We start from the raw sequence: 18832 nt of genomic DNA on the forward strand, positions 1-18832 counted from the left end.
AATCAAGATAGAAATTAAGAACTGCAATGAAAAGCAGAACATCATTTACTGTGTCACTCTATGTGATTAGCTCTGTGATAAGCTCTAGATTCTAGGAATATTAAAAAAAATTATTGCCTCAGGGAACTCAGAATCTAATGTGAAAACCAGACATGCTTGTTCAAGTAAGTAACATAATGCAAATGGCTGGGAACTTTCATAAGAAAGGTCACTTAAATTTCTGTTTTCTGTATTTCAGTAATCCTTGCGCACCTTGAAAATGTCAGATACTGAGAGAAATATTTTCAAATTTCATAATATAAAGAGAAACTTTTAAACTCTACCATCGTGCATTCCTTCCCTAAAGATATCCTCTTCCTCCCTTTCTTCTCTTTCTCACGGGCAGGTATTTGAAAAGTCGTTTGCTAAGCCAAGTGTCAGTGTTACACCTTCATTAGTCTCCTATACAGGCTTGTAAAATAATGAATGATACTAACCAAAGATTACTCAGTCTAAGAATATTTAAAATTTAGCAAAATTCTACCATGATAAATGAAAGAGTTCACTTTAGACTTAGGAGATGAGCATTTCGGACTTCTAAAAGGTAATTCTTAAATGTGAATGATATTAGTAAATTGACTTTCCTTTGTGAGTATGAACAGCTAGAAAACTGAAGTATCTAGCTCTGTGTTGATCAATAAAGTTATAAAGGGCAAAGATTGTAATTATTATCTTGTTCAAGAAATAATTTAATGTTAGACTCTATTAAAAACATGTTTTAACTGAGCTAAAGTTTATCTCACTGACAACAAAAAAAATGAAATTTTTATTCTCTCATAGACTATTCCATTACTTATTTCAATAGCCAACAGAAAAATAGGTATTTATGAAAACAAATATCACAATCGCAGCAGAGTGCTTTTTAAAACTTTTTTATCTGTCAGTTTTATATATGTGTATATTAAAATGTGAATTTGTAACTTTTGGAATGCAAGCTCACAGAAAGTAAGAATTGTATCTTTTAGGGATATTACTTCCTCTTTCCATACCTCCAATCATAAATACATTTTGCAAATGATGAATAACGCTTCCTCTTTTCAGTATTACATTATAATCCCATATCTCTGTAAACAATTTCCTGGCAGACTGAATTTGGACACATCTGTTCAATGTCTAACCCTCAAATTTATTTCTGTTCCAATGATTAATCAAGTGCATTCTAGCTATATGGCTGTAAGGTGAACACCATGCTGAAACAACAGTGAAGGCCACCAATTACTACATTTCATGCATTAGTTATTATTTGTATTAATTAGTATTGCTTTTACGTACCTTTTTGACAAAATTTCTGACTTCTCTGAATTTTCAATAGACAGGATGAAAAGGTTAATAAACCAGGTCAGTGAGTATTGGTACATGGGCTCGATGTTTGCTAAATCAGCAATAGAAAAAAACAGGATGGTGGAATGAACGGCAATAGGTCGATAGCCCATGCGGGTGCTGTCAATCTTCTTCTCTGTCTCTTCGGCTACTTCCTGCTTTTGAGAAATCTCATTAGCCAAAGCCTTGGAGGAAGATAATATCTTAATGGCAGTTTCATCTTCTAATATATTGCCTTCCGAAGATGAAAGAACTTCTAAAATCTTGTCTTCTATTTCTTTTAACTGCCTGGAATAAAAAAAAAATATTTCTCAGAAGAAGAAATCATTAAAAATCACTTCATGTATATATTCTTTTATAAGAAACAGAGAGCATGTAATCTAAAGAAATACATCACATTGTGACAAATATCCGGAACGGTGATGCCATATAATTAATTTCTTATCTTGCAAAATGTCAAAAAGACAGGCCTTTCTGCTCCACTTCTCTTTCTAATGATCATTTATGTGGTAACTAGAGAGAGATAGTAAGCCATCTACTCCGCCATCAAGTAGCTCAGCTCCCAACTGAATAGAAAGTATCACTCCATTTATTTTCTGAAATTTTTCATGACTTATAGGGCATTACCCTTTCTACCTATGATATAGATATTACAAGCAGAAAGTGATATGCAACATATTCATTCAGACTATGCTCCAGTAAAAACAGGTATCCTCAGCTACATAATGAATACTAACATTTCTGTGGTAAAACTTCGTGGAATAGTTGAAAATACATTGCCTTGACTTGTGGCAGGCCTTCTAATCCTTTCAGTGCCTGAGAACTTGTATGTAAAAATATACTCTGCAATGCAATTTTCCAAATTAACATATAGACTGTAATACCTTTTATTTTCCACTCAAATCTTTTCATTCAATGCACTTATTAAACCTAACAACGTAGATCTTTAATATGTACTTTAATTGATTCTAAGTGATCTTGAAACAAGTTAAGAATAATTCTGTATTTTATAATGTATAAAACCTTTTGTTTTCAGCTCCTTGTAATATTAAGGCTTGCTTTTCTTCTTCAAGATCTGGCCTTTCTCGTGCTACCACAATTCCCAAAAGCTGATCCTGCATCCCCTCAGAAGTGATCATGAAGTTTAACAGTGTCACCTGTAAATGAGAGTACACAACAATTGCATCAATATTTCTGTTGAGAAAGCCTCTGCTTATATGCTTCAAATTCTACTCTTAAAGTTGACTCTAATCTCATAGTAGTATACATGAAGGAGCTTCCATGATGGTTCAGCACTAAAGAATCCACCTGCAACGCAGGAGATGTGGGTTTAATTCCTTGGTTGGGAAGATCCCCTGGAGGAGGAAATGGCAATCCGCTACAGTATGCTTGCCTGAAAAATCCCATGGACAGAGGAGCCTGGTGAGCTACAGTCCATAGGGTTGCACAGAGTCAGACATGACTGAGTGACTGAGCACAGTATATATGAAAGGTAAATTTGTGGAGACTGTGATTAAGGATATAGGCAAACTGGATTGCTGAATTAAAAACCTGCAAAAGTTTCTCATGGTCATAAATGTAATACTTCAGAGAGTTGTGTTTGGTGATCAATTAATTCTTATTTCAAATTCGTCCAACTTCTGACAACCCATTAATCCTAAAATCAGTCAGGATCAGGCTGCAGGCAAACCTACATATTGGCTGGACCAGCTGATTTATGTTTTAAGGAGCCTTGTGGTGTCCAAAAGCAGAGGAGATAAGAGAAACAAACAGATATAAGAGAAAAAAGAACACAGTGATGACTTGTCATGAGTATATATTAGGTTTGCCAAAAAGTTCGTTTGGATTTTTCCTTAAGATGTTTCAGAAAAACCTAGGGGCTTCCCAGGTGGCTCACGGGAAAAGAACTGCCTATCAAGCAGGAGACCAGGGTTCAATCCATGGGTCTGGAAGATCCTCTGAAGAAAGAAATGGCAACTCATTCCAGTATTCTTGCCTGCGAAATCCCGTGGATGAAGGAGTCTGGTGGGCTACAGTCCATGGGGTCACAAAGTGTTGGACACAACTTAGTGACTAAACAACAACAGCAACCACAACATACTATAATATAATCATATCACAATATAGCACATTATATTGTATCATGTTACAATATGATACTCAGCCACTGTTATGAACAAAGGAATACACAGTTCACCAGCATCCCTCAAGATGCAGTCCGCTAACCCTGCTTCATCTCAGCATTTAATGGCTCTTACACACAGGTCTCTGCTGCCTGAGTCTTAAAGTTACCTCTCTCCTAAGTCTTTCCTATAAGTGGGAAAGTAATCATGCTTAGGTCTCTCTTTGTAAAAAGCAAAAAACAAATCATCCACACAATCTCCTTCAGCTCTTGAAGGATCTCTCTTTGTGCCTTCGTAACTATTAAATGCATAACTGAAAATGTTATTTGTATATTCTTTTGTTTCTGCCTCACTTCATTCCTTAGCCCTCTACAATCTGCTCTCATTCCTGCCTCGACATACCCATCAATACTCACAGCAATAAATTATAGCAACTTTCTAGCTCTGGTCACCAATGGATCCATAAACCAATAAACACCTGATCTTGGCTTAATTTGACCTCCCTTGTTCCCCTGGTTTTTTAAGCATCTATTGTGCAGTCTTCTGCCTTCACGTCTTGAATTAAGGTCTGCACCTGTGTCCTGAGCATCACTTTCCACTTCTCCCTTTCACATGCCTTTCAATGTACCTACCTTGAACTTACTGTGAAATCTCAGACACACAGACTATAAACCATCTGCATATGCTTCAGCCCTGACTGCTGAGCTGGGAGAACTTGTGTTTTCCCACCTTCCTTGTAAGAGAATTATTTCCTCTTTGGAGACAGAGTAATTCTGTTTTTGTGAGAAATTTCCTACCTGCGAGCAGGAAGTGTAAAACAGCTCCTTGATGTACCCCTGTGAGGGTGACGCCCTCCTCCACACACAACCAGGCACCTTCTCCACGGTACTGTCTTCCAATTAAACCTCTCCCCTAGCTTGCCCCATGGCAGGCCTTGGATTCCACTAAGTGTGATTACATAGGCACTTGTAATCATACATTTATATGGAATAATAAGCAACACTCCTTTAAATTGAGCTATTAAAAATGATTAAATGTTGTCATGCAACTCTCTACTGCTTCAGAATTTAGTCATGGAAAAATTACCATTAATGTTTCTAAGAGATTTTCCCTGTTAGGCTGAGAAACCAAGTATACAGATTACATTCGTTTCAATCCCCAAACCAGTGTCACAGTGCTCAGAGAAATGTCTGTTTGACAACTTTTACCTCAGACACAAGGAGGTATTCATTCATATCCCATTCATGTTAGATCTTTTGACATCAAGATTTTGCAAATCTAGCCATTTTGCTAACAAACATTTAAAACCATACAAATATGGCTTCAAATTTCATTTTCATTTAGATTGAAATGAATTATAGCAGCACAGTATCATCCCCTGGGTACTTTTGAAAGCAAAAGGTACATAAAAGATCCTAAAAATAAGATCAAGAGGAAGTATTTTAATTTGTAAATGAAAGCAAGTAACTGCCTCACTATGTTTTCTAATCCCTCTTTAATCAATCCCAGCAATTAAAAATAATGAAGCAATAAGACACTCTAGGGATCTCAAGGATTTCAATCATAAAATAGTTCCCTATCCACAGTGGTTTATGACTTCAACTATAACTAGTTATACTGTACATAAATTGTTATTTATGTTATCTGTGATCTTTTCATAAATTTTACTGAAAAGTAAAAAAAGATATTCCATGTGATTTATTAAAAAAGCTTTTTGGTAATGCAGCTTCAGGATTTTATTTTCTTTTATGAGTCATTCTTGTCCACTGAAAGTTAAATAATAATTCTAATAGTTAACAATCATACTACTATTAGTGGGTCTTATTATAAGCATTTTACATAGATTATTTAGTCTTCACATCACTCTATGAGCTAGACACTAATTATTCCCATTTTATAGATGAGGAAACTGAGGCACAGAGAGGTTAAACGACATAGCCAAAGCCACACCACTGGTAGGTGACAGAGCCGAGATTTGAATCAAGGAGGTCTAACTCCAGAATCCGTGCTCTTCACTACTAGCAGATGTTGCCTCTCCTAGTAGTACTTAACACAATTTTTAAGTGTTTGGATAACATATTTATTTTAATAATTAAAAACAGTGGCTAAGAATTTTCATATTTTAACATTGTGTTTTAAAAACTAAGCTCAAGGGTCACTCCACCTTCCCCCAGTCTTCCTGGCTTCCCTGAACGTCCAGTCTAAAGTGTGTTTCCAACTCTGAGTCGCTCTATGCCTTTTTAGTCATAAAAAATGTCACTTGACATATACATTATTTACAGTGTAAGCCTCTTGAGAGCTTTTTACCTTTCATGTATTTTCACCTTTGAGGGCATGAATTATTTCATCTTCGTGTTTTCTCTGGCTCTATAGAGAGATGCCTATGTTAATTTAAATATTTCTAATAATGAACAGTGTTTGAATTCTCTGAATAAATCTCATTTCTATATATGTTTCTTTCAAAATCTGAATATTTCTTAACGTCCTCTCCTCTGGGCTTCTATAAATGAAAACTATCCTTCCCTCCCTCATTCATTCATTCTACAAAAATGTGTCAAACATCAAATGCCAACCCGGGCTAGGAACTGGGAATAATGAATGGAATAAGCTCCTGAAGCTTGGTTACAGTTCAACATCTCAAGTCATTTTAGTCACTGACTGTAATTTTAACTTTACTTTTTAAAGGAATGTTGAGTATTTTAAAAGTTCCTTAAAATCAGATAAAAGCAACCTTATTCTGAGAAAGAATGAAGCTCTGTTCCTGAATCCCCATTCTAAGAATTAGCATATTATCATTTATGGCAAAGAAAGAATGTGCATGTGTGTCATCTATTTTTAACAGTGAAAATCCAAGAATAATATTGATTGCAGAAATTAAATTATCATGGTCTTTTTTCACTGCATACTGAAGGCTCCTTTATTATTGACATGCACACACAAAAGCAACATTTGGAAATTATTATAGCAATTTCAGGAAATGCCAAACAAGGACAAAATCCATTTTACTTAGAAAGACCTGTTTTCCTCACGGCTCAGGAGGAAAATACAGACTTGCAAAAGCTGGTAAAGAAACATTTATTTTAGATACTGGCCTTTACTGAAGTTTCAGGAAGATAATGAGGATTTCTTAGCTTGGTAGTAATATAAAAGCGGAAGTCTGGTGAATATTCAATGGTAGAGTCCCCAAGTCGTATGCATGTACTTCCACCCTGCTTAAAGGTCTGTTTTAGTAGAAGAGGTTCCAGGATCGGATCCAGTTCTTCTCCCACATTTTCTAGCAACACTGGAATAAAATCAGAAAAAGATTTCATGTTATTTTAAATAGTGACTATAAACTTCCAACTCTCAAAATTCTTTCAGCCTTCTAAATTGCTGCTGTTTCTGGTTGCCCATAAAACTATTTTTGTCCTCTGAGTATAAAGAAGTGCGCCATACCATCATTAAAAAGTCCACAAATAACAAACGCTGGAGAGAGTGTGGAGAAAAGGGAACTCTCCTTAGCTGTTGGTGGGAATGTAAATTTGTGCGGCTACTATGGCAAACAGTATGCAGGTTCTCAAGCGATTAAAAATAGAGTTGCCATATGATCCTGCAAATTTGAAAAGATATATCCACCTCAATGTTCACTGCAGCTCTTCTATTTTTAAACCTGTTTTATTCGATATCACTGTACTCACAAACACTAGGCATCATGTTGGCCTTTTCCCGTCATCCTCACAACTTTGAAAAGCATCAAATATTATTACCCTAGTTTTACAGATGAGGAACCTGAAGCAAGGTGACTGTAATAAAGTTTTCATCTAGTGAATGACAAAAGCAGGAACTTGAACCAAGCAATCTGTCTCCTTACACAGCTCTCTTAACCACCATGTGATACTGCAAGCATTCAAAACTACATTCATGACTTCTATAATTTGATAGGTAAAAAATACTATCAAAATGTATATTTTGGGCTTGATGCTTTAGGTGCTCTTTGCCTAACTATACTTTTTCTTCTAGAAACTGTATGCTAAAATATTTGCCTATTTTCCTGTCATGTGGCATGTTTTCACCATTAGGTTTCGCTGCAAGTGATTAAAAAACCCCAAGTACTAGTGACACAGCAAGAAGGAATTTATCTCTCATGTAAAGGGGAGCCTGAGGTAATCGGTCCAGGACTGAAACACAGTGGGTTTAACTCTCAGAGATCCAAGTTCCTGCTATCTTGCTGCTTCACCATTTTTGGCATATGGCTTTATCTTTTGGGCCAAATTAGTCTTTCAAAGAAAATGCACATTGCAGCCATCAGAAAGAAAAAAAAAAAAGAAAGAAACAGAAAAGAAAGAAGCATCATTTAAGGGATTTTCTGGGAATCACAAATGGCACTTCTACTTACATTCACAGAAGTTAGGAAATGTATTCCTTTACTTTGAATGGAACGTGCCCAGGTAAACACAGGAGACGCTAATAGTAAGGAGGCAAGAATGATTATCAGGGAACAGTGGGCACCGAGTGTCACAATGTGCTAGCTTTTAAAACTTGATTTGTACTTTTTAATATTGTTTGTAGCAAACATCACCCCCAGTTTTCTGCTTGGTTTTAAATCTGTTTATATTTCTTTTTAAAAGTCAACTTTTTGCTGTAGAAATTTCCAAACTTTTTTTCAGAGGTAAAAAGGATGGTATACTCTTGCCAATGTCACCCAATCCCGTTTCATCTATTCCTTATCTCACTCCGGATTATTTACAAACAAATCCCAGTCATCATAAAACTTCATCTGCAAATATTTGAGTAGGTGTCTCTGAAAGTTAAGGACTCTTATTTAAAAATTAATATATCTTAAAAATTATCAGTAATTCACAATTTCATCAAATATCAAGTCAGGGGATATGTTTACCCATTGTTTTAAAATACTTTGATTAGTGTTGGATTGCTAAATTGGGATACAAATAAATTCCATAAATTGTGATTGATATTCTCTAAGTTTTTTTAATACAATGTTTCTTGGCTTAAATTATAAATTGTAGAGTCAAATTTATTATTTTTTACCTTAAAAAATGTTTTTCTTAGAAAATATTTTCTTAGAAAGTTCTTTTCCAAAGACAATTGTTATTCCCTCAACTTTTATTTTAGCATTTAGGTCTTCTCTTTTTGTCTTTCATATTTAACTCTTTAGTTCATCTGAAGCACATTTTGGTACAAGGTGAGACTATGATTTGATCAGTGAAAAAACAATGCCTTACTCAAGTCTTTTGTTGTTTTGTGTGTGTGTGAAATTTTGTTATTTCTTTACTCTGCATGTTAATGTCATCCTAGGTTTTTGTTTCATATGTGCAGTGTGCTAAGTCACTCGGTTGTGACCCCATGGACTGTAGCCCGCCAGGCTCCTCTGTCCATGGGGATTCTCCAGGCAAGAATACTGGAATGGACAGCCATTTCCTTCTCCTGGGGATCCTCCCGACTCAGGTCAAACTCAAGTCTACCGCATTGCAGGCAGATTCTTTACCACTGAGCCACTGTAACTGACGTCGTTTTTGTGTGTGTGTGTGTGTGTGTGTGTGTGTGTTTTAATGAATTATCTACAATATAGTATTCCCTGCTGGCTCAGATGGTAAAGAATCTGCCTGCAATGCGGGAGACCTGGATTCAATCCTGGGTCAGGATAGATCCCCTGAAGGAGGGAATGGCAACCCACTCCAGTATTCTTGCCTGGAGAATCCCATGGACAGAAAAGCCTGGCGAGCTACAGTCCATGGGGTCGCAAAGAATTGGACATGACTGAGCTACTAACACTATACTACTATCTACATTATCCTATGTGAGATTTCAAATTAGTAGGAAAAAAGTTGCATACTGTGTTCAGCTGTGCAGCATATTACATTCAAAGTTGATTAAGCAATTACTGGGCACTTACTGACTACCCTCGAAGAGCTGGTGTTGAGAAACAATTATATACAAAACACTAAAGTCAGTTGTAGAAATCTGCAAATGTTTTAATCTTGGCACTTGATTGAACAGCTTGAGAGAGATGTCATAGAAAGAGATGTTTGAACTGCATATTAAATTTGAAGGAATTCACCAAAATTATGGAAGAGTACAGATGAAAGCTAAGAGATGTGAAAATATGTCATTTGTTACATGTACTGCCAGCTGCCATGTATTCCCATCTAACCCTCATCCCATGCATAATCTCTGTATCTCTCTTTAAACAAATAAGCTCAAAGACAGCAGAGGCCAAGTCTGTATTTTCATGCTGTGTTTTCAGTGGCACATGCCAGCTGCAAAATAAATATTTGTAAGATGAATGAATGAACAAAGAAATGAGAAAATGAAACAAACACTGAACCAGAAGTAGTTCTGCCCAAGGAAGGCTCAAATAACGATAAGTTTTGCTCTAAATGCAAAGAATTTTTTTCACAGAGTTAATGCAAAGCCATTAAAAGCTCCTCTAAAACTGATTTCTTTTTTAAAAAATTAAAAAGTATTCTTTTATTTTTCCAGCTTTATTGAAGTGTGAACTGGTTAACTTATCAGAATATTAACATGAATAACATTCTACACACACCTTGACCACTGGTGTAGCTAATACAGATATACCTTTATTTTCTAGAACATTGGCTTTCAAACTTTTTATTTAAGCAGCAGGATACTTTTTTCAAAGAGGATTCTATCTTAAAGCTCAATATAAACAACAAAAAAGGGAGGTCTGCAGAGGCAGGTGGGTGAAGGCAAAACCTCTGCCCACCTGGCAGGGATCAGAAGTCACTTTCCTGGAATAGGTCAAAACTTAAAGAGAACTTCTTAAATGGAAGAATCTTTAGTTGGTTCTGTTTTAAAATTATAATAGTAACTGATTCTTTTCCTTGAAGGCTAAATATAAAAACAGTTATAAAATCTGCCATCTGTTTCTCTTTCTATAATAGATTTAAAACTTTTCATTTCTCCCTGATGATTAATGGTAGAAGGCATTGTGAATAATCATCATCCATTTTTAAAGTATTTCATTCCAAAAAGTAGGTTAAAGCAACTGTGAGTGACACAGAAAGCACTGGACAAAGGCAGAAGATTTGGGGACTAGTTTTAACACTTCCCTTACCTGAAGACACAGTCTTAGTTAAACCACATAACTAACATCCTCTGTCATCTTACTTACCTTGTTAATAAAATGTAGTGGTTATTAGAATTACGAGGTGGCAAGAATACACAGAAGAACTGTACAAAAAAGATCTTCATGACTAAGATAATCACGATGGTATGATCACTCACCTAGAGCCAGACATCCTGGAATGTGAAGTCAAGTGGGCCTTAGAAAGCATCACTACGAACAAAGCTAGTGGAGGTGATGGAATTCCAGTTGAGCTATTTCAAATCCTGAAAGATGATGCTGTGAAAGTGCTGCACTCAATATGCCAGCAAATTTGGAAAACTCAGCAGTGGCCACAGGACTGGAAAAGGTCAGTTTTCATTCCAATCCCAAAGAAAGGCAATGCCAAAGAATGCTCAAACTACTGCACAATTGCACTCATCTCACACGCTAGTAAAATAATGCTCAAAATTCTCCAAGCCAGGCTTCAGCAATACGTGAACCATGAACTGGCAGATGTTCAAGCTGGATTTAGAAAAGGCAGAGGAACCAGAGATCAAATTGCCAACATCCGCTGGATCATGGAAAAAGCAAGAGAGTTCCAGAAAAACATCTGTTTCTGCTTTATTGATTATGCCAAAGCCTTTGACTGTATGGATCACAATACACTGTGGAAAATTCTGAAGGAGATGGGAATACCAAATCACCTGACCTGCCTCTTGAGAAATCTGTATGCAGGTCAGGAAGCAACAGTTAGAATTGGACATGGAACAACAAACTGGTTCCAAATAGGAAAAGGAGTACGTCAAGGCTGTATATTGTCACCCTGCTTATTTAACTTATATGCAGAGTACATCATGAGAAATGCTGGGCTGAAAGAAGCACAAGCTGGAATCAAGATTGCTGAGAGAAACATCAATAACCTCAGATATGCAGATGACACCACCCTTATGGCAGAAAGTGAAGAGGAACTAAAAAGCCTCTTGATGAAAGTGAAAAAGAAGAGTGAAAGTGTTGGCTTAAAGCTCAACATTCAGAAAACTAAGATCATGGCATCTGGTTCCATCACTTCATGGGAAATAAATGGGGAAACAGTGGAAACAGTGGCAGACTTTATTTTGGGGGGCTCCAAAATCATTGCAGACGGTGATTGCAGCCATGAAATTAAAAGACGCTTACTCTTTGGAAGGAAAGTTATGACCAACCTAGATAGCATATTCAAAAGCAGAGACATTACTTTGCCAACAAAGGTCCGTCTAGTCAAGGCTATGATTTTTCTAGTGGTCATGTATGAATGTGAGAGTTGGTCTGTGAAGAAAGCTGAGAGCCGAAGAATTGATGCTTTTGAACTGTGGTGTTGGAGAAGACTGTTGAGAGTCCCTTGGACTGCAAGGAGATCCAACCAGTCCATTCTAAAGGAGATCAGTCCTGGGTATTCTTTGGAAGGAATGATGCTAAAGCTGAAACTCCAGTACTTTGGCCACCTTATGCAAAGAGTTGACTCATTGGAAAAGACTCTGATGCTGGGAGGAATTGGGGGCAGGAGGAGAAGGGGACGACAGAGGATGAGATGGCTGGATGGCATCACCAACTCGATGGACATGAGTTTGAATGAACTCCGGGAGTTGGTGATGGACAGGGAGGCCTGGTGTGCTGCGATTCATGGGGTCACAAAGAGTCGGACACGACTGAACTGACGGATTAGGATTACAATTAGATTTTAGACTCTTGTGGTCACAACTCCAAGTAAGAAATACATTTTAAATCTTGATCTACTATACACATGTGCATATAAAACTTTAAAAATTTCATGAAATAATGCTTACTCTATGCTATATAGCTTAATATGTTTTACTCCACTGCATTTCGTTTACAAATGCTGGTCTTGACCCACTATGTTGGTTCTCTCTCCTACAGTTGTGACCCATAGTTTAAGAAACAGTGGACAGATTGTCTGTATGGCCTTTCTCATTATACAAACTATATTATATGTAACTATGTATGATTTTAATGTAATTAAGAGATAATATATGAAAAAGTTGGCTTAAAACTCAACACTCAAAAAACTAAGATCATGGCATCTGGTCCCATCACTTTATGATAAATAGATGGGCAAACAATGACAAACTTCATTTTCTTGGGCTCCAAAATCAGTGCGGCTGGTGACTGTATCCATGAGGTTAAAAGACGCTTGATCCTTGGAAGAAAAGCTATGACAAACCTATTAGAAAGCAGAGATGTTACTTTGCCAACAAAGGTCCATCTAGTCAAAGCTATGGTGTTTCCAGTAGTCATGTATGGATGTGAGAGTTGGACCATAAAGAAGGCTGAGCACCAAAGAATTGATGCTTTTGAACTGTGGTACTGGAGAAGACTCTTGAGAATCCCTTGGACTGCAAGGAGATCCAACCAGTCCATCCTAAAGGAAATCAGTCCTGAATATGCATTGGAAGGACTGATGCTGAAGCTGAAGCTCCACTTCAATACTCTGGCCACCTGATGCAAAGAACTAACTCACTGGAAAAGACCCTGAAGCTGGGAAACATTGAAGGCAGGAGGAGGAGACAACAGAGGATGAGATGGTTGGGTGGTATCATGGACTCGATGGACGTGGGTTTGAGCAAGCTTCAGAAGTTGGTGAAGGGCAGGGAAGCCTGGCGTGCTGCAGTCCATGGGCTCGCATAGAGTTGGACATGACTAAGGACTAAAATGAACTGAACTGATACATAAACCACATAATAAATCCCAAACAAAAAAACTAATATAATTTGATCTTGTCAGACACTGTCATAAGTACCCAAATTACAGTAACTCATTTCTTCCTTGCACAAAATATAAATGGGGAAATTGAGTCTCAGAAAGGTGACTGAACCAAGTTCTGAGTAAAAGAGGCAGGTACTCTGATTCCAGAGCCAGTGCACAATGGTCCTAACAAGGGTTAGTGAAGTATGCTCAATTTATACTTTTATAACAGATATATTGTCTGATCCTGCCCATTAAACAAGCAAAATATCTGATACAGAGATCAGGTTGTCTCTTTTTTGGTAACTCCATATCATTATACTATAAGAACACCAGTCAGATGAATGAAATACTACTTGTGTAAGTGTTTGTGTGTGTCCATATATATAAACACAACATTTTATAGGTAGACTTAGATTTTTTCATCTCATTCTTATCCAAACCAAGCCTAAAATTGCAATTAATATATTGCAAAAATAAATTAATATAATGCAAAAATAAACTGTCAGTAAGTCTATTTGGTATATCTGTTTTTATTCTTTCCGTCTGTCACTGGTTCTATTACAACTGGGATTTGCTTAACTTGTCCTAGGGCTAAACATGTTGTCTTTTCCTAATGTTGACAATTTACTTGGTCAAGTAAATAGTCAAAATTTGATAGACAATATGGAGTCAAAATGTGACTAATAACCCCAACGTACTCAAATTATAAGTACTTTGGTTTACATAGACAAGTGTGGCCTGTGTTTAGAATTTCATTGAAAAATTCTTGGCATGTTTTTAATTTCTCCATTATAAATGACAAGTCAGACACATAAAATGCATACCCACTTCTCTGCCACTTTTGTAGGATAAGTAGAGAGAAGAATAAAGAAATATCTGGACTAATGTGTTAAAATATTTTTGGCATATCAAGTGGCCCTTTTTGTTGTAGAAGTAGAGCTATCATGAGAACTAAGGAAGGGCAAACAACAGACAAAAATTACAACGGCTAAACTAGCTATACTAGAAATCAGCTAATTTAAATTAGAAGACGCATCCCAAATGAATCTTGAGAAAAGAAAAGCATCCTAACTTGTTAGAGCTATAATCTCTAAAGTTCTCACTTGATTCATTATCAATAAATAATGAAAGATATTAACAAAGTAATCATTTAAGATGAGCCTGATTCAAATACCTTAAAAAAAAAACCCTATGCCATTTTGGGTTTAACTGTGCCCTTTCCTGGAGAAGGCAATGGCATCCCACTCCAGTACTTTTGCCTGGAAAATCCCATGGACAGAGGAGCCTGGTGGGCTGCAGTCCATGGGGTCGCTAGAGTCGGACACGACTGAGCGACTTCACTTTCACTTTTCACTTTCATGCATTGGAGAAGAAAATGGCAAACCACTCCAGTGTTCTTGCCTGGAGAATCCCAGGGACGGGGAAGCCTGGTGGGCTGCCGTCTCTGGGGTCACACAGAGCTGGACACAACTGAAGCGACTTAGCAGCAGTGCCCTTTCCAGATATTTCTGTAATTCATGCTTATTGTTCAACTACATACCAGGGGTACCAAATTGGATGCAGTTTTCCAAAGTTCTGACATAGTCAGGGTCACTTAATTTAATTAGGTGAAGACTATTGGTTTTTTCCATGTTCTTGATCCATTTATTAGCCTGACCTTGAGGATCTATCATCAGAGGCCACCTTCTTGCATTCCTGAAAGGGAAAGGAAGACAATGCTGGTCAAGTCACAATTTGTCTCTATTTAAAGATGCATGTATCACTTTCTTACAGTTTATACTTTACAGTGTTATTTTATTTTGTAACTTGTTTTGAGAAACTGTGGTTCTTGAAGCAGAGACATTTAAATTGAACAGGCTACTAGAATGACAACTATAAAAGCCATCTGGCAAACTTAACACAAGTTCTTTTACTCCTTTTGGAAAATTACAATTTCTTAAATGTTAAAGGATATTTTTGAAAATGTTTGCTGTTCTTGCTACTTAAATCACAATGATAACCGTCAAGAGGACCAGAAATCAGGAAACTCCAATTCTTCACTAGGCCCTGCTGTTTATTACTCCTGTGACCTTGGGCAAGCCACTTCATTTCTTCATCTTCTATCTGCTATCATTTGTACAAGAGGGAAAGAGAAAAGATGGAGACATCATATCTCTTTGAAATTTAGACCATTAAAGATACAATGATCTAAAAAAAAAAAAGATGTGAAGCAAAATTTTGTATCATCTAATCTTCATAATGACAATCAACCCTTAAGTGTTAACACAATTGTGACCCAGTAACTTCCAGCACTTGTAAACTTAATGTCACATTTGTATTGGGTTGGTCAAAAATTCATTCGAGTTCTTCATAAGATCTTATGGAAAAACCCAAGTGATTTTTTTTTTTTTTTTTTGCCAATCCAATAGTTCACTACATACTTGCCCAGAGAGTGTGAGCTTCTTATGGACTGAAATATATTCTATGAAAGTCAAGGTTTGCCCCATGAGAGAGCTCATACTTATTGCTTTATTCTCACTCATATCTCCTTTTTTGGGATAAGAACAAGAGCAGCGAACCACCACAAGGCACCCAGTTTACAGTTCAGGGTGTTGTTGGGTCACAAAGAGTTAACCAGTTTCAGCCATCTGGACATAGTATCCAACCACATAGCTTTCTGCTTTCTGTGAAACGTAAACAGCATTAAGATAACCATTCTTTTTCTTTTTCTTAGAAGTTTCAATAAACACGAGTTGTCACTTTGGCCAGTTTCCCTAAAGATACTCTTTAGGGAAGAGTACTCTTCCATAAGTCAGCACAGCAAATTCATGCAGAGCATCAGAAGAGCAGGAGGAGGAAATAAAAGGTGACTGGGACAAAAGAAAAAAAAAGCTTGGGGTGAACCAGAATAATATATTCATTTCCATCTCATTATAATACAAACTTAGAATTTCATTGGATAATTTGTCCCAAATGGAAGTAACCACAGTTCTCCAATATTAGCATTATATAATGTATTAATCCTCCTGGGCAGCCATAACAAACTGCCACAGACTGTCTTAACAGAAACTTAGTTTCTAACATCTCTGGAGGCTGGAAGCTCAAGATCAAGGTGCTAGCAGAGGTCTCTGTCCTTGGTTTGCAGAAAACACAGACCTCTTGCTGTGTCTCAGGTGGCCTTTGCTCTGCACGTATGTCCACGGTATCTCTCCTTCTTCTTAGGAGGACACCATTCTCACTGGAAAAGGGTTCTGCACTTATGACCTTATTTAACCTTAACTATCACCTTGAAGGCCCTATCTCCAGATATAATAACACAGTGGATTATATCTTCAACATACAGTTTCGTAGTGGGTGAGGGGACAGAACTCATGTTATAATATTAATTACATTGAGGAAGAAATGAGACCAAAAGAATAGTGCAATATCTTAGATGCAACAAACTAATAAAAAGGGGATCCTATCCATAAGAAACTAAAGGAAGTGAGAGGGAAATTAGAAACAAAACTTACATCTAAGAGTTCATTCTGTTACACACTTCAGAAATATATTTAAGGTTGGAGGATTATGTGAGCGTTAGACAGCATTTATGCTTCCCTAAAGAAACTAAAATGACTCACTCTTCCTTCTGTTGCTTCCACATTTTTTTAGGTACAATACCATGTTCATGCTGTTTCTTTGTCCAAAATGTACCTTTTCCCATCCTCTCATGTTCAAGTACTACCTACATTTCATGGCAAACTCAAATGCTATCAGTCCACAAAGCCTGTCTTGATATCTTTTGTCATGGAACTTCTTTAGCCATTCATCCATATTATATTTATGTACTTCCCTATAATGATATTTTATTATGGTAATTCTATAATTTATTAGCTGCATCATTCAACTAAATTATATATCCTGAGGGAGGAACCATGCTGACTCTTTTTTATCCTCTTTCCCTAAATCAAATAAAATTTGCATGTGATAATCCACTGAAGTGGCAATAGCAAAAAAAAAAATCTGATAAAGACCATACAAGTTAACACATTCTAAAAATGAACAGTTTATAAGAGATTACACCTGAATGAAGAATACTGGTCCAAAGAACACCATCTCAAAATCAGAAGAAAGGACTTCTGGTGTTGACCAAACCTGGTGAAGTTCATTAAAGCCTGTATCTGTCACTGATTACACTGAAGACAGTAGGACAAAATACAAAAATCAACTATTTGCAGATTCTAAAAAGTAAGTAATAAGAAGTGAACGGAAGAAAAGTTAAAGCTTGAGGAATGACGGATAAGGGAGTGGTGACCTTCTTGTACATGTGTGCGTGCATGTGTGTGTTTTCTGTCTTCTGGTTTTGATCTGAGAATAGGCCTAATGCAGGGATCCGTGCAGCAGGCACAGGTAGCAGAAACTCAAAACAGAAGACTGAGAAAATAATCACGCGTGAGCCAGAGAGCACTGAGGGGATCTCTCTGTTCTCTCTCCCCTGCCCGCAGGTCAGCCCTACCACATTACAGCATTACCACAGCAGAGCGCTCGTGACGCAGTCACCTAAAACACTGAGTGAAAATCTCTCTCTCTGGATAGAAGAGCTGGAAAAGGGGACCTCTGTTGTGCCTAGAGTCTGAGGGGTGTCATAACCTGTTCATGCTGCTATTACAGGATTCAATCCAAAATTACTCAATATACAAAGCACCAGAATGTGACTAATTCTCAAACACCCGTGGCAGATTCATGTTGATGTATGGCAAAACCAATACAATATTGTAAAGTAACTAGCCTCCAGTTAAAATAAATAAATTTATATTAAAAAAAAAGGAATAAAGGAAAGCAACGATAAATTTGACTTCAAAAAAGAACCCTTTAAAGCAGTTATTATAACAACACTTCATTTGGTAAAGGTGAGTACTTTTAAAAACAAATGGAAAGAGGTATTCTAGCAGATAAATAGAAAGTATGACAAGATCATATGAAAATTTTAGAACTGAAAAGGAAAATATCTGAAATAAAAATTTCACTGTAAGAACTCAATAGTAGACAATCAGTGAACTTGATGACTTATGAATAAAAATTATCCTATTTGAATAATAAAAAGGATAGTAAAAAAAGAAATAGAGTCTCAAAGACTTGTGAGAAAATATTAAAAGGTTTAATGTTCATGTCATTTGGGCTAGAAAGAAGAAACAGATTGGTGTGGAAAACATATTTTAAAAAACTGTTGAAACTTGCCTAAATTCAGTGAAACACGTAAATTCACAGCTTCACAAAACTCAATTCTGAAAAGGAGAAACTAAAAAACCAAAAAACCCCCACCCACACCCAGCCTCATTATAATCAAACTGCTGAGAACCAAAGATTTGAAAAAAATATATTTTTAAAGCATCAGAGAGTAATGATATATTACATTTAGATGTCAATTATTCAAAAGACTGCAGATTTTATATCAGAAATCATGGAACAAGAACACAGTAAAACATATTTAAAGTGTTGAAAGAAAAGAACGGTCAACCCAGCATTCCATGTCCACCGAAAATATCCTTTAAGAATAAAGGCAAAATGAAGATGTTCTCAAAAT

At 36.6% G+C, this 18832-nt stretch overlaps 1 protein-coding gene across 8 annotated transcripts in view; it reads right to left on the minus strand.

The window, feature by feature from the left end:
• The window catches only part of DNAH7 (dynein axonemal heavy chain 7), a 257248-nt gene that overhangs the window by 54732 nt on the left and 183684 nt on the right, over window positions 1–18832 (minus strand). For all 8 annotated transcript variants that reach the window (XM_019974246.2, XM_019974250.2, XM_019974240.2 and 5 more), the window contains 4 exons: window positions 14831–14985; window positions 6575–6765; window positions 2383–2516; window positions 1312–1647 (listed from right to left, as the gene is read on the minus strand). In XM_019974246.2, the coding sequence (XP_019829805.2) occupies window positions 1312–1647; window positions 2383–2516; window positions 6575–6765; window positions 14831–14985 (816 nt within the window). The remainder of the gene's footprint in view (window positions 1–1311; window positions 1648–2382; window positions 2517–6574; window positions 6766–14830; window positions 14986–18832) is intronic.

The sequence above is a fragment of the Bos indicus genome, chromosome 2, assembly GCF_029378745.1.
Source record: "Bos indicus isolate NIAB-ARS_2022 breed Sahiwal x Tharparkar chromosome 2, NIAB-ARS_B.indTharparkar_mat_pri_1.0, whole genome shotgun sequence".
Classification (NCBI taxonomy): Eukaryota; Metazoa; Chordata; class Mammalia; order Artiodactyla; family Bovidae; genus Bos; species Bos indicus.